Source organism: Pogoniulus pusillus, chromosome 29, assembly GCF_015220805.1.
Source record: "Pogoniulus pusillus isolate bPogPus1 chromosome 29, bPogPus1.pri, whole genome shotgun sequence".
NCBI lineage: Eukaryota > Metazoa > Chordata > Aves > Piciformes > Lybiidae > Pogoniulus > Pogoniulus pusillus.
Genome location: NC_087292.1, coordinates 9,141,241 through 9,162,485, shown reverse-complemented (window position 1 = coordinate 9,162,485; position 21,245 = coordinate 9,141,241). Strand labels below are relative to the sequence as shown.

Genomic DNA, 21,245 nt, shown 5'->3' with positions numbered 1-21,245 from the left:
ACTTTCTTGCTTAATGTCAGTTCTAAGTGAAGCAAGCAGACAAGCTGCTACATGATACAGTGTCTACATGAGGTCTTTGTCTTAATTACTTGCAGTTACTGATATGACACTCTTCCCAAAACAGTACAGTGAAATTTTCCATATTGATAGGAATATTGTCCAGTAAAGAGCCTTTCCCTCCAAAAACTCCTTGCAGTTAGTGCAGTCAAAGAGTGTTAATGATGACACTTAATGATCAAATCCATGACACAAAGTTACTTCCACCAGGATGAGAGCTGAATAGGTGTGACAGGTTATGCTAAGTTGAGACTGTTCCAACAAGCACATCCTCCTCTTGTCCCTTGTGAAGTGCCTGAAAACAGCTCCATAGTCTGAGCATGGGAATAGCTGTGGTGTCAAAAGCCTTAAGACCTCACCTGCAGTACTGTATCCAGCTCTGAGTCCCCCAACACAAGAGGGACATAGACCTTTTGGAGCAGGTGCAGAGGAGGGCCAAAAGATGATCGGGGGGCTGGAGCACCCTTGTGCTCCCCACTGAGAGAATTTGGGCTATTCAGCATAGAGGAGAGAAAGCTCCAGGGAGTCTTCAGAGCTATGTTTCACTATCTGAAGGGGATCTACAGGGAGGCTAGTGAGGGGCTGTGTAGAAGGGCTTGTAGCAGTAAGATAAGAGGCAATGGTTTGAAACTGGAGCAGGGTAGATTTAGGCTGGACATCAGAGGAAGTTCTTTACAGCGAGAGTGGTAAATTATTGGTATGGGCTTCCCAGGGATGTGGTTGAGGCTCTGTTCCTGAAGACATTCAAGATGAGACTCAGTGTGGCCCTGGGTAGCCTGATCTAGTTGGAGGTGTCCCTGCTGACTGCAGAGAGGTTGGAGAAGATGACTTCTGAGGGTCTCTTCCAGCCCAGCGCAGTCTGTGAGACACGTGTTGGAGTGCACAGCCGCTTGCTGCGTGTGGAGGAAGGTGAGCCCTGGGCAGGCTGGGGCTCCTAGGGCAGCTGGTGCCGCAACCGCCGGCCGCTGCTGGCGAGCCTCTCGGAGCTTTCTTATCTGCTTGTGTACAGCAGGAAAGGGGAAGCAGTAGGAGGAAGTGATTTCTCACGCAGCTTTGTATTTGCTTCTAATTAAATGTTGCTGCTTGAGCTCTGTTTTCCCACTTTTCACCAGCGGCGGGGCACCGCCGGTCTGAACCACGCCGGTGCTGCTCTCGGAGCTGGCCACACACATGCACACCCCGTTGGGGGGAAGCCGGAGTGACTTCCACAGGGAGATAGCAAGTCATATGCAGCAGTTAATGGCCTAAGCCTCATGTAATAGTGAGCTGAAACTAGCAACAGAGATGATTACTTTCAAGCAAATAAAATCACTGAGACTGGTGAATTCAGTCTCCAGTTTTATCTTTTCCTTCTGGCAGTAGCTTGTGTTGTCTAGACAGGAAGATGTGTGCAATCTAGCTTTAAAGATGCAGCTTTATACCTCCCAGGAGAGAACAAAGACTCCAGACAAGTGAAACTCTGTTGGGATGCACGGGGAGCAAATTATTCCCTTCTACTCTCTAAGGCAATTGGTGTCTTTATCAAATAGGTTCTTGGTGGAGCTTTTCAAGGGTGTCCGTAAGAACTGCAGATGCTCCTGCTTTGGCATAGCAAAGCCTGTCCCCATCACTGTTTGCATGCAGACTTGCAGATATGCAATACTCAAATGAGAAATCCCCAATGAATTTGGCTCTGAAGCCTGTCAGTTGGAAAGACAAAGGCAGAACACTAGTGGAAGGCGAGGTGCTGTGACCAGCGAGCAGGGTTACTGCAAGTCTCTGTCATTTGCAGAATGAGTTTGGCAAGGAGGTCAGCAAGGGGGATGGGGAGCTCGGGTTTCTCACTGCACTTGGATTGCAAGTCACTACACCTTTCTGTCTTGCCTTCCCCGTTTAGGAATGAAAACATTTATCTCACGTGAATCCTCTTTCCTCTTGCTGATACCATATTTTTTCCATATAATAATATTTAAACTCAAGTAAATGTGTCCAGGACTCAAAGATCTGAATTCTGAAGGTTTCACTGAATTCCCCTTGTATATATGTGTCTTGTATCTATAGGGTGACCACCTACTGAGTCAGTAAGGAATTTGCCTTTTTTTGTGCCTCTGTGTATCACTTGGGTACTATACAGCTAAGGAGCATTTCAGACTTAATTTCAACAAAGAGATTTACTTTTTGAGCAGCACAGCAAAGGTGAATTTGTATTTTTAATCCTTACAGTCAGAGGCAATGCCAACTGCATGGGTGCAGGGTTTGGTTAGTCTGAACTCGGAGTGGGCTCATTTAGATGTGAATTTTAAAGTCTGGCTTTAAGTGCTGGCATCTCAGTTTGTAAGACCACCTCAGTTTTGAAATAGTGCAGGGAAAAATGAAGTGTTTCATATTCATAATGTGTGGCCTTGATGGCTCTGATTGCTGGTACTGTCATAGGAATTGTGTTCAGGTGGGTTAACTGTCAGTACACGGCAGCTGAAGGCACAGCTGCTCGTCTTTTGCATGTGGAATTACATTTGCCTTCCTGAAAGTGGCTCTGAAATATCCCCTTCACCCAAATTTGACTGGTATTGATCCAAGAATGGAGAGCAGAATGAATGAATTTTATTTATGTGGGGGTAACCCAAAGATTTTAATCACACCACACATTTCCATTTTGTTTAGAAAACCCATCGTAGCAGCAAACCAAACAAGAAATCTCCTTGTTTTCTGAGTGCTGTTATTTATTTATCTGCCAAAGTGCTTTGCATTTCCTCAGGTCACAGACCAGCCCGTGTCTGGTTATGTTAATATTGTAAGAGTTAGGCAAAAGCAAAGTTTAAGAAAAATCTTTCAGCTGAAAGAAATAGGATCTTAAAATCCCAAAATAGTGTATGGAAAGGTACACATCATGTCTGGCTTCTCTTTCCCCTTGTGGCAAATGTGACTCAAAGGAGTTGGGTGTTTTCCAGCTCGATCTGTATACGGTTTGGGGGAGTTTTATTGTGAATAGGTCACCTTATAATACACAAAAATATTTCCTTTCAGAGTTCTGTATTCATAAATCTTTCTCAGTTCTTATTCCCCTGAAACTGAAATCCAGATGATTTAGTTTTCTTTGCAGAAAGAAAAGTGAAAAGGAGTAAAGGAGCACCTTGGCATGAGGCTGGTCCACGTTCTCTACTGACAATTCTGTTGCAGGGCTTTGCACCCTCCCCTCAGGCAGCTACGAGGTTGAACTTCTGTCTCCATCCCTGCGAGAGGAGCAGAAGAGTAGCCCTGAAAAACAGAAACTTTCAAGTGTCATGACTTTTGCTGAGGGAAGGAAAAAAAAATGAATATTGAAGTTATTATTTTAAAAGTGTTTTAAGTCTCCTCTGTAGGGTTCTTTAAAGGTCATTTTTGCTCCTACTTCACTTGGCCAAAGAAAAGATCAGTGTTATGGCTAAATACTAAAGCAGCTGTCTAGCATAGTGGAGCTGAGTGTTCATTGAGAGTAGCAGTCTCTCACAGTTCAGTTTTGAGGAGAGACATATATCTGAAGCATAGCTTTAAGGTCTTCTTTCATTCTGGCTTGCAATTAATTTTTCTGTTGCACAAAATATGAACCCATTTCTGTCTCTGCAAAGCATCTGAGATAAGCAGAGAGGGTAGATGGCTGTCACTGTGGAGTAAATTGGTAGCATAGCTGGGTGTAAACCTCTGATTTTGAAGTTCCTGGAGCATTTCTGAGTGTTGTTCATTTTTTAAGTTATTCTGATGTGTTCTTAGCAAGTGAAAGATAGATGGAAATACTTATGGTAAATGGTCACTTATATTACCCTTTAAAACATAATCAGTTAGCTCAGGATAAGATCACATACTTTTGAAGAGCAATACTTGATTCTTTTATGTATTTTTTTTTCTTTGTATTTGCATTTTATAATGCCATAACGTCTTAAATTACCAAATAGTTATGTTACCTTCTTCCACTGATGAAACAATTGATTTAATCTCTGCTCCTGTGAAGGACAAGAGACCTTTCATGATGTATTTTGCACCCTCTCATCTAGTAAGTGATACAAATACTGCCTTATGAGCAGGCAATCAGTTCTCCCCTTCTTTAAGTGTCTATACATTTACACAGACATACAACCACAGACATGCATATTATTAGACAACCATGAATAGTTTTGCCTTGAGAGTTCATTCTCTGTGTTAGCAGCCGCTTGAAATTACTTTTAAAGGTGGCCAGTATTACAAACTCTGTACGTAGCCAGTTCTGTTACAGCTGCTACTGACTGAGCTCACTGGGGGCAAATTCTCTTTTGTAATTTATTATCTGTTTTCCTCCATTCCAGTCTCCCACCTATAGCTCTGGGATTTTGTTCTGCCTGGCAGAGGGTAGAGCTGCTCTGCTATCACTGCAATAACTGTTCCAGTCCAAAGGATCCTCTTGTCATCTTAGCTGGGTCCACAAAGAATTATTTTGTCAGATGTTACAATAAACATGTTCAGTGCTTAAAAAATACTTTTCTCCCTCTCATGTGAAAACAAGACGGCTTTTGGTCATACAATGGCTTTTCACTGAAGGCCAGAAAATTGTGGCTTTTGAAAGTACAATGCTTGGGATGAGATTCTGTATGGCTCCCAGAGGACCTGGGCTTAATGGGCCTCCATGGACAAACAGAGGCTGACTCCTGCATGCATGCCTGTTCCTGGTAGATACATCATTTTGACCTCCTATTGCCTTTAATCTGCTATACAATCTATACATTTCTAAATCTCCCCATGGCTGCCATCGTATTTATCACATTCTTGGCAATGCTGCTTCTCCAATACCAACCCTTGTGCTCTGAGTCCAGCTCCCCTCCTCCTTCACCTCGCTCCTAGAGCCAACTGGCATGTTTGCACAAAGCCTTGTACCCTATTTTCCATCCTCCATCTCCCGAAGCGCTTGTGCGAGTGAGCTCTCATAGGTGTCTGAGCTGCATCTGGGCAGGATTCTGTAATTCTTTCTTGCACAAGACCTACTTAAGGCCTGTTGGTTTCAATGGAGCTATTCATGTAAGCGGAGGCTGCAAATTCGTGTCCTTGGGTTGTAAGGTCTCTGGGGCATAGGCCCTGTCTTTGTATGCCTTGCAAATATGTGCTAGATGAGTAATGATAGCTCAGAAGAGTGAGTGTCGCTTTACATTTACCATACTGAAGGAGGGTTGCCAGGATTGCATTGATGCTGCATGTGGTCCCCTTCCAGGGGGGAATTAATCCTGCTGTGCAAAGATACCTCCTGCTGACTGGTGAAAAGGAAAGAGAAAAAAAACCCAGCTTGGCCATGAATACCATTAGCTTAATCTTCCTTTTCTCTGATCTTCCAGTACTGTTTGCTTTGTACAGCTTCATCAAGGTTTTGTATGTGGACAGAATAATTGAAAACAAATTTAACATGTCTCAGACCATAAAGTTCCCTTTCAGCTAGATCACCGGCTGTGCGGTAGATAAATGTCTGGTTTTCATTTTTGGTTATGTGAGAAATTTAGAATGGTTTGATTTGTAATTTTGAATGTTAATAAAGAAGGAGAAATTTCCTCGTCTCCTGGGCTGTGGAGGCATTCTGGCTTTCTTGCTTCTCCTGCAGCAAATAGCATTTCTAAAATGTTCTGTAGTACAGAAGAGCCTGTTTATGTCTTTTAACCCTAGGGGCCTCAGCCTCTAAGGTCCACTAAGACCTTGTGTGCCAGATACTGCACAGTCACAGACCAAAAAGGCCACCTCTACCTCTACAGAGAGTGTGTTAATGCATTGCAGGAGTGGCTGATTGGATACTGGAATGGGCTGCCCGGGGAGGTGGTGGAGTCACCATCCCTGGAGCTGTTCAAGGCAAGATTGGACGTGGCACTTGGTGCCATGGTCTAGCCTTGAGCTCTGTGGTAAAGGGTTGGACTTGATGATCTGTGAGATCTCTTCCAACCTTGATGATACTGTGAACCAAAAACTGGGAGGAAGGATGAGTTTCAAGGAGCAATGGATCAACACTTCTGAGTCCACAGAAGTGATTTCAGGCAAAAAAGAACACATTTCCTTTCAAGACTATGGATAAGGATTTACAGGGTGGAGATGCAGACGTTAAAAAGGGACATCCTTCCTGGAGGAAGAGGCTGATGGGCAGGAAATGTAATGCTGTCAGTGGTTAAGAAGTGGTTGCTGATATTTGGAGCTGAATTGGATTTGGGAGTTTGGGAATAGGTGTTGATAACTAGGTAGACATTGAGAGGTGAGAGGGCAAAGAGTAGAGCTTTGAAGATGAAGACAGGCAGCTTGAGTCTGGTGTCAGTGATACAGGGGAAGCTGGAGGGATGTGAAGCTCAGGGTGATTTAAGCAACTCAGGCAAGGTGTTGCAAAGATGATCCTTCCATCTGGGTCTGAGAGAGATGTGAGGTGAGCAAGACTGCATATGCCAGGGTCAGAGACAGGGATATAGCAGGGACTGTTAATTTTGAAAATGTTTATATGTAATTGGACATGTCAGCTCTCAGAATCACAGGCATATTCTCAAGACACTCCCTGTTTAGGGGGAAACCCCTTATTTTATAGCTGCAGTTGAAATAGGATTTTGAAGCTGAGCTGAGACAATGGTGTTTTGTTGAATGTTAGAGTGGACAGAAAACAGCGTTTGCAAGTTGGACATCACACAGGGCCTGACTCAGAGGCTCTATGTCAATGGCCATTTCCCATTAGCTTTGATAAGGTGCATAAGGGACTACCCGTGTATATCTGCAGTGCAAGTGGGAGACTTTCTTCTGAACTTGCTGTGCTTCCTGCTGATGGGAAGCAGGAATCACTGTCCAAAGCTGCAAGTGTGAGAAGCTTTATCCACCCCACAGAGGAAAAATCTCTTGAGCCTCATTTAGGAATCAGTTACTGCAAATTAAACCAGTGTACTAAAAATGTGTTTTGAGGGGATTTATCAATCTGTTCTGGAGACAGGCAACCTATTTCTGATAATGAGGAGCTTGTCTGGAATTTTTTGTTCTTTTATTCTTCTTGATATATTTAAGTATTAGGGACATTAATTATATATATTTGCATTATCTCTTCCCTATATATCATGGACTCCAGCAAATACTCTTAAGAGGATTTCTGTATTTGAGAGTAGGAATGAGTCTGCACTGCAGGTATCTTTGTCTAGGTACCTCTTCATATCTGGATATTTGTCTGTAGATCTATTTTGTTCGCTGACATAGAATCATAGAGTTGAATGGACCTCAAGGATCATCTAGTTCCAACCCTCCTGCCATGGGCAAGGACACCTCGCTCTAGATCAGGTTGCTCAGAGCCCTATCCAGTCTGGCCTTAAAGACCTCCAGGAATGGGGCTTCTGCCACCTCCCTGACACGAAAGCATTGCAAGCCCTGTGTGCAATAACAGACTTTTAATGTCTTTCCAGCTTCACGGTTACATGGAGAACAAACCCTTGGGCCTCCAGATCTTCATTGGGACAGCAGACGAGCGGATACTCAAACCTCACGCTTTCTATCAGGTCCACCGCATTACGGGAAAAACTGTCACCACCACCAGCTATGAAAAAATCATTGGCAACACTAAAGTTTTAGAGATCCCCTTGGAACCCAAAAACAACATGAAAGCAACGTAAGCACATTTCTTTTTATTAGCAAGGTTGAGAAGGTTTAAATTGGCATGTGGAGTTCTTTCTCCTGTAGAAAGGAGTCACGTAAAAGGGTGATGTCTGCTGTGCAGGCACTCCCCTTTCCAAAGCACTGGGATGATATATGAGTGTAAGACCTTTTTACAAACCATGTGCAGCAGTTACAAGCACCTGGGTTAAAGCTGCTCAAAGAGTTACCATTCATCGGCTGACTGTGCAGGCGTTTTTGCTCTTTACCCCAATTGCCACAGCGACTGTATTGTAATCATCTGTCACCTTCAAAGTCAGATGGTTTTGTAGAGCACTGAGGAAGACAGGACTTGAATCGCAAGTTCTTATGATGCAGGGATGCAATGAGAAGCAAGGAGCAGCAGACAGTGGAGAAAAGGTGTATGATTCATTTTACAACATTTACTGGAATAGAAAACATCTCTCCTGAGCTCAGCCAAGTGCTCTGGCCATGAAATCACACTTTCTTGTTGCAATAGGTTAACAGAAAAGCAAGTACAGGCACATCTTTTCTGGATTACTCCTTCCAGTTTTATGGAGGCAGAGGGATGAAGTGGGCACCAGTCTGTAACTTCAGGCTTGAACGTGTGCCAGGCAGCATGAGAGTGATTGGTCTGCAGAGGGAAGAGCTGTATCTCCATCCTTCAGAGGATACAAAATTGGCAGAGCAGTTCTGTTTTTAAGCCCCCCTACTTCATCACAAAATCCACATTCTTTCTTTATATATTTTTTTTTCAGAAAATATGCCTCATTCCTCCCTTTCCTTCAAGCCTCCCCATCCCTCTGCACCCAAGGAAATAAATAAAAGTCCACATCTCAAACCTAGACAGCCAAGTGCTTAATGGAACACAATTGTCTGTTCCTAACAAGTAACCCTGGAGCGGCAAAGTCATGCAGTAGCAAGGAACAGTGTGGGTGTAGGAAATAGCTTGGAGTTTATGCCTACCAAAATGTGATTTTTAATTCATGTCAAAAGAAGAAAAACAATGTGTCTTTAAAGCTGATATTGAAATGAGTTGCCTGTTTAATAACAGTGCTCACAGCATCTTCTGAGGCTAGTAGCTGAGCTGAAGGTCTTAGAAATGTTAATTGACACATTTTCTTCTGTTAGGTTAAACTGAACTCATAAGGAAGTTAGCCTGCACTTAAGCAATACTAAGTTTTAATGCTGGTTTAAGCAATCCTAATCCTTTAGTTGCTGCTCACCCCAATTCTGCTCCCTGCATCATCTCTCTGTGCAGGAACATGGTGAATGGGAACAAAGAGTAATTTTTTGCTCTTCCTGCTTACTGCCTTGACTGGGAACCACATTCCACAGTTTTGGAGGATGATAGAGTGAACTGGGTCAGGGTTGGTCAGTTCTAGCAGTAGCATCTACCTTGCCCAAAAGGAGAGAGCAGTTTGGTTCCTGCTTTGTAGTTGAATTCCATGCTTGCACTACATACTGCGGGGGAAACGTGTCTGCATGGTGCATGCAATTAGCTGGTTCAACTGCTGTGATTACCTGTGGAGCTGAACTAATTTGCCCATGTGCTGTGCTGTCACTGGGTGCTGAGCTGTTTAGAGAGCTGGTTGTGAAGGCTTTTATAGTCTCTAGCTCACTGGGGGCTGCAGTGCAGGCTCATCTTACTGCCCTCCTTGTTCTGGTTCACCCTCCCTGTCCTGCTGTGCTGGGGTGGGCTCTGCCATGTGCACTCCTGTGCTTAGCACAGGAGGGCAGTAAGACTGGGGATTGTAATGTTTGGAGAGTGCTTTCTTCTGTTGCTAGAGTAAAGGCCACCCCTTAGCCCTCAGAGGCTGGGACATTCCTGGGTTGTGTGAGCTGTTGGGCCCAGTCTCTTTGGAGGGGAGTCCAGCAGCAGCCCTCGCTTGCCGTGTGTCTGGAATTTCTTCCCCTGTAAATGCGGAAATAGCAGTGTTTAGAGAGGGAAGTAAACCAGCTTACTCCTTTGGACTGTCACCTATTTCCAAGCTGTTTGAGATGAGAAATGCTGAGCTAAATGGCATGTTTTTGGCAGCATTGACTGTGCAGGGATTCTGAAGCTGAGGAACGCGGACATCGAGCTGCGCAAGGGAGAGACGGACATCGGCAGGAAGAACACCCGTGTCCGGCTCGTCTTCCGCGTGCACATCCCCGAGGCCAGCGGCAGGATCATTTCTCTGCAAGCAGCATCAAACCCTATCGAGTGCTGTAAGTGTCCTCTGAGATTTGCTCCTTCTTCAATGACCATTGTCTTGTCCCTCTGCTCTAGACTAGTGCTGAGGAGAAAAAACCCAATATACTCAGAGAGACCAAGGCAAAGTGCTCTGCTTTTCCTGCGCTGGCAGGGGCTGTGCCACCATTTGAGCGACCTATATGCATTCCCTTGCCTGAAACAAGCTTTGGTGGCAGGTAGCTCTTCATGGTGCTTGGATCTTGTGAGGATGGAGAGGGACTTTGGGGTTTCTGCAGTTTTATTAGTGTGCAGCTGCTGGATCTTTCTGGCTAGCAGGTCTTGTTGTGGGAGCAGGGAGCCAGTGTGAGGGTGTGTATAGGGTCATGTATACGTTCTCCTTGTTGGTGCATGAGTGTGTAAGCTGCCTGCCTTCTTGGGAGTGGCTTTACTTTGAGTGGAGACACAATCAAAACTTGTTATCCACAAGTTGGCAGGTGGTGGGGAGGTTTTGAATTAAGACCTGGGCTGGATCTTACCACTGTGGCCAATCTTGCCCTTCTTCTGACCACAGAATCGTGAAATCATTAAGGTTGGAAAAGACCTCTAAGATCATCAAGTCCTCTGGTCTGAACTGTGTCAGAAACACAACTGAAATGAAGAAACAGGTTCAGATACGTTCTGGTTACCGTATTTTCTAGATGTCGATGCTAAGGGGTGCACAGCTGAGGGGGCTGCAGGTGGAATAAGGAAAGCCTGGGTTGTGCTGGTATTCCCCTGAGGAACAGAAGAAAACTTGCAGGTTTGATTTCTGGAGGGAAACTCCTGTAAATGCTGAGAGAGCTGAGAAGCCTGCACCTCCCACTCATTTTAACATACTGGATCCTGAGAAAGAGAGGCCTCTGATGAGGTGCCTCTGGTGTTGCAGTCATTTCTGGAAGGGTTTCACCCACTTTACTGGTTCGTGTGCATCCTGTGATGTTTTTTTTGTTGGTAAATGCTGCCTTTTCAGTGGTTTGGGGATTTCACAAATACATACTGAACAGTTTTCCTCTCCCTTTGCTGAATGACTCACCCCTTTAGCAGAACCTGACTTGTCTTAAGTCATGTGAAGAAAATCATTGAAGAGTTTGTCATGTGTGAGTTTTATTTATTGAGATGAAGGCTTTGCTTAACATCTGCTTAGAATATGAGAGGAGCCAATTCTGGATGGGAAATCAAGATAAGTTGTGACTAGTGAATTGCTGATGGCAGCTTTTAAAACAACAGTACAAGTAACTAAACAAGGTGAAGCTAAGGAGAGAAAGGGTATGTATGAGAGAGAAAGGGTATGTATGACCTCTTGGCAGGGTTTATGAGAAGATACCAACTACCAAAGCATTTTAGCAGCTGAGTGAAGTCTCTGGGCAAGGTGATGGGGAAGGGAGAATAGTGGGAGTAGCTACCACCTTTCTCCATAGGAAACAGATACAATGCTTTGTGGGACCAGATGGCTGAAACAATAGCAGCCTCCACCCCAAACGTGGCCCTGCTGAAACAAAGGCCCATTTGCTAAAGGAAATGTTCAGCAAACTGTAGCTTCTGTGGCTGGGAAGGGAATTGTGGCAAAGGATCACCTGGCTTCTCCTTCAGCCTTCTTTCCAAATGGAAACAGCCCATTACTGGGGGAGCTGCTTGGGTGGGGAAACTCCAGGTGTAACTCCTACATCCACAGCACAGAAAAACAGCAGGAGGCCAAAGCAGAGGGTGGTGAATGGTCCCTGGGTCATGCAGGGAGCCCCGCAGTTCAACCCCTCTTACCCAAAGTCTCAAAACAAGAGAAAGCAAACGTTCTGAGACTCTTCCCACAAGTGCACATTGTATTTGTGCCCATCAACCAAGCAGAAATGCAGTCACAGTTTACAGAATAAGGTCACATTTTTCTGAGTTCTATGTGTAGACTTAATTTGCCTGTGACTGCTGTTGGTAATGGCTGGCTTAAGATGCTCAGGGATATGTTTGCTTTGATGAGTCTCATGAGCATTAAAAAAGAAGCAGAATGGGGATACCAGTGGCTTATTTTTATTGGTTTGTTTCTTTTTTTTAAAGAAATAATACATGAAAATGTTGACTGCATAGCAGATAGCAAAGGTTCTACAAGTAAAACAAAAGTATTAATTCCCCAAGGGAAGAAAAAGCAGTTTTGCTTTTAAAATGTTGACTCTCCTGGCAGTTTGGAGAGATACGTTAAGGACTGAGCATTTTCTGAAGTCATGGAAGTAGAGTATGAAGTGATCTGGAATAATAAACCTCTTCCATTTAGAATGTATGTTGCATGTTTAGCAATGTTTTTGCATTTCAGTAGCACTTCCTGATCTCAGCCCAGTTCTGGGAAGATGGTTGAAAACATTAGTTGATTCAGCCAGCATTACTAATGCAGGCAAAATCAAACTAGAGATGACAATCTCAGTTTCTCCCAGATAATCTGCCGGTGTTGCAGAGCTCACAGCCTTAGGTAAGATCAGGTGCCCTGCTGAGAACGAGCCTCGGTGTGCCCTGAGTTTGCTTGTGTCCCACTTTCCCCTCTTGTATGCTGCTTTTCTTTGTTTACTTTTCTTTTTTCCCCTTTTTCTGATGTGGCCACCTGGGAATCCTTCTCCTAAGAGTCTCTGCCGCAAGATCTCCCCTGTCTGGTAGCTGTTTAATAGTATCCCTCTGGGGAAGCCTTAGTAAGTAGCAGCGTTAAGATAACTGGCTGTTTCCCTACCAGTGAGGTTCCCCAGAGAGCACTGTTGCTACCAACAGAATATCTGAGTGCTCTCCTCAGCAGAAGCCGATCCCGCTAAGAACTCCCACTGGTGTCAGCAGATCATTAGCTGCAATGAAGCAAGAACTGTGAAGTATCTGCTTTTCACAGCGCGATTTGGTTCCACCTCATCTGTGCCACGTTCGGCACTTGACAGGTTTTAGGAGGGGATTTCACAGGTTCAAAGCATCATCCGGAGCAAGTTCCTCCCCAGGCAGCTGTGTGGGAGGACCGAGGAGGTGATACGTTGTTAAATGATCACTTATGCCTCAAAATGGACCTCATATCCAGACAAGCCTGCACATTCAGCAGCTAGAAGCCTTTTTTTTTTTCTCCTGTGGTCTGTTGATTGGTTCTGAAGCCACCGAGGAGGCAAAGACGTTTGAAAGCCCTCTGATAGCTGTAGCAACAGGCCATCACTTAGGGATAAAGTGCCACTGCCTTGTAGGTGTGGTGCTGGATACGTGAGAAAAATGCCTCTCCTGGGTGTTACTCTACAGTGACACCCTGAAATGGCAGCAAGCCCAAGATGTCCCTGAGATCCATAGCTGACAAGTCCCTGCAGCAGCTCCTTCCCTGCCTGCACAACTCTGTGCTGTTAGTCGTACTTCTGCACTTGTGTGTGCCTGAATGTCTATCCCTGCTTGTGCAGGTCTGTGCTTTAGGCACAGGTATAATCCAGCTCACGTAGGTGAGCTCTTGCTGGGCCTGGCAGCAATATCACAGAGCTGCTATTGCAGAAGGTGGTGAAGTCAGATGTGAAGGGTTACTGAGTTACAGTGTCCCTTCAAATCCAGCCCTAATAAGAAGATACTGCGTGAATGGTGCACAGAGAGATTTGGTATTTGCAGACCTCATCATTATTTTCAGCTGTTAAGACATTTTCTATAACATGGATTCTATTGATTTGTGTTGATTTACCTTTCACTATGAACTGAAATTAATTTCTCAATGACTGATTGATTTCTGGAGTTGCTCCCACTCCTTAGCACCCATGAAGCAGAGAAAAGAATGATATTTAAAGGACCTCAGAGTAGCCACATAAGCACCTGTGAGCCAGCTTGTTTTAGCCCTTGCTCTCAGCAGCCAAAAACTGCGTTATGCAAGAGTTTGCCAGATGTGTGTCAGACCTAGGAGTGTCATCCACCCTCTGTCACAGTTTTTGTTCTAAAGGATCCTAGTTAAACCTTCCCAAAGTGTCTCACTTCTTGTTCAGTGTAGTCCATGTTTGCTGTGCTCCAGAATCCCTTGAAATGCAAATGATTTCACTTGGCGTGAGGGAAGGAGCCTAAAATCCTGTTCTTATAATAGATATTCCAAGGTGATAAAACAAACAAAACTTATTGCTAAAGAACTGTGTATCCATCTGAGGAATTTAAATAGTTTCTATTACTGACTGTATTTTGTTCCACTAAACTGGGTCAAATATCTTATTTCCTTTTAATCAATTTCCCTGGAAATTTCCTTTATTTTTCTCTCCTTCTAGTAGATTTTCCCATAATATTAGACAATCTGAGCCTATGATATGTGACACATTACTAACTGCAGAGGAAAGAGCTAGTCATGTAAAAGAATGTCGTCTTGGCAAAGCAGGGAGTGCTTTTCCTCGGCTGGGAGTTGTGCTGGTTGGAATACAATGGCAGGCAAGAAGGAGCCCTCGTTTACTGAGATAAAACAGCAACAACCAATGGTCTCTTTGTACTTGGGAGACACTTATTTGCAAGTTTAACCACAACCATGGCTATTATGAGAGCAGCATCATTTCCAGCTGAATTAAAGGACTATTTTTTTTCTTGCCCCTTTCATTTCAACTTCAGGCCAGTCACACAATTTGTCATGGATACAGCTGACACAAAACCTGGGGCTTTTTGCAGAGCAAATTTCTTCTGCCTCTCACAGCGCAGCGTTTAAAAGCTAATTCTGGCGTTTGCCACTTTTAATGTGCAGCTGAAATATTTCAGCTTGGAAAGTCTGAGTCAGACAGCAGGAAAAATGCCTGCCCTTTTGCAGGCTGCAGGCCTCGCTAGCAGGAGCAACTCCTGTTCACTTTTGCCTTTGCAGCACCGCTGATGGTGAAGGCAAACAGCCCAGCGCGTATTTCTGAGCATAATTTAAACGCAGCAGTTCTCCACCAGGGATTAAAGGGAAATGCTGCACATACCCACAGAGATGATCGACAGAGAAGTGAACCGAGGCCATGGTTTTCCTGTCATTAATCACATGCTGGTTTGGTGAGCTGGCTGCAGTTCATAGAAAGTATCATACTTATCTGACGCTGCTGCCATCAGTGCCTGTCACTCCTCCTTCACAGGGACAGCAGCAAGTAAATTGTATGCAGAGAGGGAGGTGGAGTAAAGCCCTCGGTTTGGGGTGCTTCTTTTCATGGGTAGCTCTGTATAAACTGCTGATTAAGTCTGGCTGGCACCAAATGGAAACTGTTGCCATTCATAGGAGGTTCTTCTTTTCGCACTGTTTACATCACAATTTCAAAGTTTCCAATCTAATCACAAGGGCTGAAAATTTGCTTTGTTTACATGATTCTCAATTAAGGCTTCCATGGCTGCATACTTCTACCAAGAAGTAATTCATCCCATCCCTCTGGTGAGAAGATTGCTGCTCTCTAGGGTTCCTTACTGATGTCTACCTGACTGCTAGAGATGTCTCCTGCCATTGGTTCTTCCCAGGCTCCCATACTGTGGCTCCCCAGCCCCTTGCCCCTCCTCTCACTAATGAGCTCAGGGTGCTTCAGTGTGTGATGGATGGGATCAAAGTCTGTCGGGACGTTAATGGATAGCATAAGTGTGATGGTTTGGGAGTTACCCGCCCCCCTACTCTTATGAAGTCACCCAGACTAGACTCAGCTGGCTGGAAGTTAAAGAATGAAGCTTTATATTTACAGTTTAGCACAATATACAAGCAGGTATTTACAATATATTGCAAATACATACAGAAATATACAAGTTAAAAGTAATACAGAAAACCAGCACCTCTCCCAGAAGTCAGAGTCCCCAGGAGAGGCTCCCAACCACCCTTCTACCTTCTTTCCACCTCTCTACCTTATCCCAGAGTATGCCTTATGAGCAAGATGAATTTGGAGGATTGGCAAGGGGAGTTAGAAACAGAATTAGTTGGGTTACGCAGCAAAAGCACAAACACTGACTCCAACAGATAGACTCATACACTCTCTGTCTTATCTGTGTTTGTGTTCTTGCTTTTATACATCTCTGCAAGCCTACCAGTGAAGTAAACATCACCATTGTGTTCTTTTCACAGCCTATAATCTAATTTTTCTCACTAAAATATTCCAGTTAGCCTCAAACAAGCACAATAAGCATTGGGCACAGGAGCGCCTATCAATTCTACCTCAGGCAGGCAGATTGTGGTGCATAAACTCAGTGTGACAGGGAGAATGAGATATTTACTTTGGCTCATTAAGTTTTGCACTGAGGTGGAAGAATTAATCCCACCACAAATTATGTCTCTGCTATTGCTCCCAGGGTTTAAGAGGGTTTTTAGCATCAGATACTCAGCTCTATCTGCTCTTCTCAAATCCAACAGAAACCATTGGCTGGAGCTAAGAACCTTTGGGTGATTGGAAAGACATGTCAGGAGTGACAAACTATGGTTTGAAGGCTTCCAGCAGGCTGGGGTGAGCTAAGGATGCCCTGGCCAGGGTAAGGACAGGGATCCAAAGAGGGACCTGAACTTTTGGCCTGAGGACACTGTTGCACTGGGGGTGCAAGCTGTGACCCTGCTTCTTTTAAGGAGCCCCATTTTTTGATTTGTGATGGCAGTCAGAGGTAATTAGAAGTAATAGTGATTTCTTTCTCAGTGAGCTGCTGGTGTGCCTCAGTCCTGCTCTTTGTGATTGCCCAGGATAAGAGTTCTCCTGAACTCTGGTCAGCTGTGGGACAAGAGGTAAATCTAAGCTCTGGACCCAGTGTTTCAGGTGTCCAAAAGATGACATGGAGATTTCACTCTAGTGGCTATTCTGTGGCCTCTGTTTACACAGAGGTTTGCATGAAGACCTCCAGTCACACAGCAGAAGGTGGCACTGAGGTTACATGCTCATACACAGAGGCCATAAAGCATTTCTGCTCTGGAAGTGCTAGTCAGACCCGTACCTGCAGAATTCACAAGCCTTCTCCCCCTGACAGGCAGATCATCCTAGCATCTTTACTTTGCCTACATTACCCCATCCAGCCCTTGTTCTTACTGCACATGAAGGGAAAGACATTGTTGAGACAGTTCCTCTCCGGAGGCTGTTAAGAGACATTTAGCTTCAGTTAAGACTCCTCATAAAACAAGTCAGCTTTTGGGCAAGACAAGGCAGCACTTGGAAGCCCTCCAAGTCTGTGGAAGGAAACACAATGTTAGGCAGGGCTGGAACTGCTCATCCCAGGAGATATATGCAGGAGGAGCACTGATGGGGAAGGCTGGGCAACATGGAGGGGAGGAGGCTCTCAGGTAGAGCTGGAATTACCTAAGGAGCACATTGGGGAATCCAGCTGAGTTTGTCACTTGGAAACTGCTAAGCAGCAATGGGCAACACTCTCTAGGGGCAGATCTGCAACAGACTTATCCAGGAAATTAGTTGTCTCAGAATATCCCTTTCCTAGAAACCAAATAGTCTCTGTGCTGAAAAATGGGAGCAGTTACTGATGCAGTATGCAGGTGGTGAAGCAAGAAACACCTTGACCCTGCCTTGGTGGACTTTCTTACGGTCAGCCTCCAGGCTTGTGCATCCCTTGTGAGGCATTCAGTGTGCTGACCAAGAGGTTTAGGCTGTCTGAACCTTTGCTTCACCTCCTGGCATAGGGAAGGGGATACAGGCTCAATCCCCAACAAGCCTGGGTGGGCTGTGGGCAGCAGCAGACCTTGCTGGGTGGTGTGGGCAGGGGCCAGAGCAGGGGGGGGGCTGCTTCCCTCCCAGGCTGAGGCTCACTGGAGGTGGTGCAGTGCTCCGAGACAGCAGCTCCCTGTCTCTCTTGTGTCACCGCATGCATTGTATTTCTTGGCACCATGTATCCATGACATCTTGATTTGCAGACAGTCAAATAAAATAGAAAAATAATGTCCCCTGTTAATAGGTTGACACAGTGCTTCAGGGCAAGTGTGAGTATTTCTATAGCATTTGCTTTGCTGCCTTATGTCAGTAACTGTTGCTATTGAAAGTAAACACCCAACTGGTTAAATCAACAGCGGTTTGTTTATTCAAAGCTCATAAACTCCAGTAGCTGTAGGTCACTTTATGAAGTGCCAACTCCTGGGGGAAGAAAAGAAATAGTGTGAAATTATTGCATGCAGTCCACCCATCATGAGCCTTAGAGGAAGGGGATTTATTGGCAATTAATATTTCTTGCAGAGGTAAAAAATGTAATCCTATTGAGCCAACTCCGTACTGAACCTTGAGCCTCCTTACTGGTAGAAATGGGGAGTGGGATGAAATCTTCTTGCAGGCCTGAGTTAAAACAAATAAGATCTTGGAAAATGAATAGTGGTTTTTCTTAGAAAAGAGTTGGCAAACCACCTGGTGGGATGACAAGAGTACAGGCAAAAAGGGCCAGAAGAAATCTGGTCCTCAGTAGGTACCTGTCTTCCTCCACCTTTTGCTTTAGCATGGTATCTGCTTTGAGAAACTCAACTGGAAACGTGTCCAGGTGTTGATATTCTGCAGCACATATGAAACACATATTTTTATACCTACACATGTGACTGAATTTGGGTCAGGGCAAAACGCAGTTTTGGTGATGCTTATAGCCAGCTTGTGCTGTAACTGTGCCAGAACATGGCGCTGCATCAGCCTGGCTGCTGCTGGTACCCACAGAACATTTTTTGCCCATCCAGGCAGCGCTGCTCCAGCTCAACCGAGGATGGCAGAAGTAGTTTTGGTATTACCTAGGAGCTAGGATGCACATTCCCAGTGAACAAGCTGTTCTCCCCAGCTCCCGGGTAGGTGACAGTGTACACAAACACTGTGCTCTATGGAAGCTGGACAGAGGCTTGGTCTTCAGTTGTGATTTCCAGCTTGCTGAGATCCAAATATAATTAAGATGAGTCAGACGGTTATTTCCAGGCTAAAATTTGACCTTCCTCGTCCGAAAAAGCTTTGAGAACCACTGATCTGTGGGATGTTGGGTACAGAGTTCTCAGCTAGCACACTGAAGTCTGCAGGAGATGTAGATTAACCTGCAATTTTTATGATTCAGTGTGCTTTGGAAGTGAAATTTGGAGATCGAATAGGAATAAACAGTGTCCAGGCCAAATCTTAAATGTGATTTCTCTTGACTATTGTAGATGTGCTTTTGCTGATTGCTCTTTAACTCTTAGGCCATTGAGATTACAAGTTTGTGATAAGACCAATTATGAACTCATAGAAAAATCCACATATTTAAGGGGAGGAGTTAATCATATGGCCATGTGAAATAAATTAGCATCTTCTGTGAAAATAATCTGGCTATATATTCTTGATTGGCAGTATCTTAGCCCAGCTGTTGTTATATATTTGAAGAGAACAATGAGTCATAAGGTTGTTTTTAAGTAGCTTTTAAAAAATGCCTCTCAACAGCACAAGAAAGTTACAAATATTGAACCATGTGTATTTTTAACAAGAGTAACAGCTCTATGTAATGACTAGCAGAAGGGGTTCAGCTGAGCTTGTCCTTGCTTGAAAAGTTGCTACTCACTTCTACAGACACCTCTCTGAAAGGTTCAGGGCTTGTATTTCCCACCAAGTACTCCAGCACTTTGTGCAGTGAGGAAACCTGTACAGCCCTCACTGCAGCCAAGAGCTGTTGGCTTTTCAGCTTCCTGAAGGTTGCACAGCAGTAAGAGCCCTGGGACCAGGTCACAGAAAGCACAGCCTTGCTTGTGTGTGAGTGAAGGCCCAGCACTGAGTATATAGGATAACATTCCTTATTCTTGGCTCAGCAGCCAGCGGTGTTCAGTGAAGGGAAGACACAAGTGCTCAGGTTCTCTTGGGAGCAGGCTCTTTGTCAAAGAAAGTTAAAATCCAGCCAAGGCAGCTGTTAAAGAGATGAGCAGCATCCTCTAGAGGCCTTTCCAGTTGGGGTGGATGAATCTGGAGGAGTTTGAGTGCAGGTCATGAACTCAGTAGTTCAGACCCAAACTGTTGCCCACCTGGTCTGGTCACAGGGAAGCTCATGATGTTTTCCAGCTGTCTGTGTTGTAGGGAACAGTTCTTGCACCTTCACTTTCTTCATCTTCAAGGCAAAGCAAGCAGTAGGAATGGGCTTGCAGGGATAGTGATCAGGATTGTGTGAAGCTTTTCTGACTGTGCAAATGGCTGGTTTAATGGGATGAAAGGAAAGCTGATGGAAAGATAGTGCTGTCCCGGTTTTCTGGCTGAGGAAGGGGAGAATAATTTGCCAATGTCATGCTCCAGGTTTGTGGCCAAGAACAGTACAGACCATAGAAATTCTTGATCACGTACATGTCCATCTGGATTCCACCCTACCTTTTCTTTCCTTTTATAACTGAACTCAGTTTGCAACACAGAGCTCTGCTCCTCTGGTGTTTAGACCTCTACAAAACATGCTTGCAAAAAGCCCAGGGTGCAGCAGTCCTGCTGTGACCTCTCCTGCTTGCAAACATGGCTTCTGTGATTGCCTTTCTTCATATGTCCACAAGGCTGGGTGCCTGCACATGGAGATGGTGCTTCTGTTGGCAAACCAACTGTTTTAGGCTCGACACAGCCCCTGTTCTGTAGGAAGCAGTGGGCTTTTGCAGAAGAGGCTTGTTTTTATTTTTTCTCTGAAGGAATTCAGTGTTATTCAGTGGAATCCTCTCTGCAGGTGGAATTTTTGGGCTCCAGGGCTGTAGTGTGCCTGCACTTGAAAATTTGGCTATTTATTTGGAAACAGACATGGGCGAGTTCCAGCTCATTCATCCAAGCTGTCCTTTCTCAAGGACAAGGAGTAAGGCCAGCACAGCTGAAATGCTGCAGCCAGCTCCTGACTGTTTCCAAATAAAATGCCTTGAGTAAGTTTATTTTTCCCTCTCAAACCTAAATTTAGCACCCTGGAGAAGCTGCTTTGGCAGTCAATGGATGGTAACGATGACAAGATCGATCTGTGGATAGTTCTGGGAAGATTTGGAAAGTCCTGGTAAAACAGAGTTGGTTTCATTCATGTCTGCAATTTGTCCACAGCCCAAAGGTCTGCTCATGAACTTCCGATGGTTGAAAGACAAGACATTGATAGCTGCCTTGTTTATGGAGGACAACAGATGATCCTGACTGGACAAAATTTCACAGCAGAGTCCAAGGTGGTGTTCACAGAAAAAACATCAGGTAAGGCCTTTTTTTTCTAACTTTCCCTGATGGGATAAGACAGTTCTATAGTGCTGTTGTGTCTCATGGTCTCACCCTAAGGTTCGTGCTCATGAGTAGCTCTACTCAAGTGAGTAATCCCATTCAAGTTCATGTAAATGAAACCAAATCACTTAATCTTGTGAGTAAGATTAGACTTGGGAGCAAGTATTTATGTTACTGGTTCACAAGAATACAGGCACTGGGAATCATCATGAACAGGGTATGTTAACAAAGAATTGGGATGACCATTGCATGCTCCTCTACACCTGTTCAATGTTTAGTGAACGGTGCTGTAGGAATGATTGAAA

General features: G+C 44.7%; 1 protein-coding gene across 12 annotated transcripts in view; it reads left to right on the top strand.

Annotated features, from left to right (window-relative positions):
* NFATC2 (nuclear factor of activated T cells 2) overlaps positions 1–21,245 on the top strand; it is a 93,990-nt gene that overhangs the window by 21,133 nt on the left and 51,612 nt on the right. For all 12 annotated transcript variants that reach the window (XM_064167397.1, XM_064167398.1, XM_064167399.1 and 9 more), the window contains exons 4-6: positions 7,440–7,642; positions 9,686–9,858; positions 20,776–20,916. In XM_064167397.1, coding sequence (XP_064023467.1) covers positions 7,440–7,642; positions 9,686–9,858; positions 20,776–20,916 — 517 coding nt within the window. The remainder of the gene's footprint in view (positions 1–7,439; positions 7,643–9,685; positions 9,859–20,775; positions 20,917–21,245) is intronic.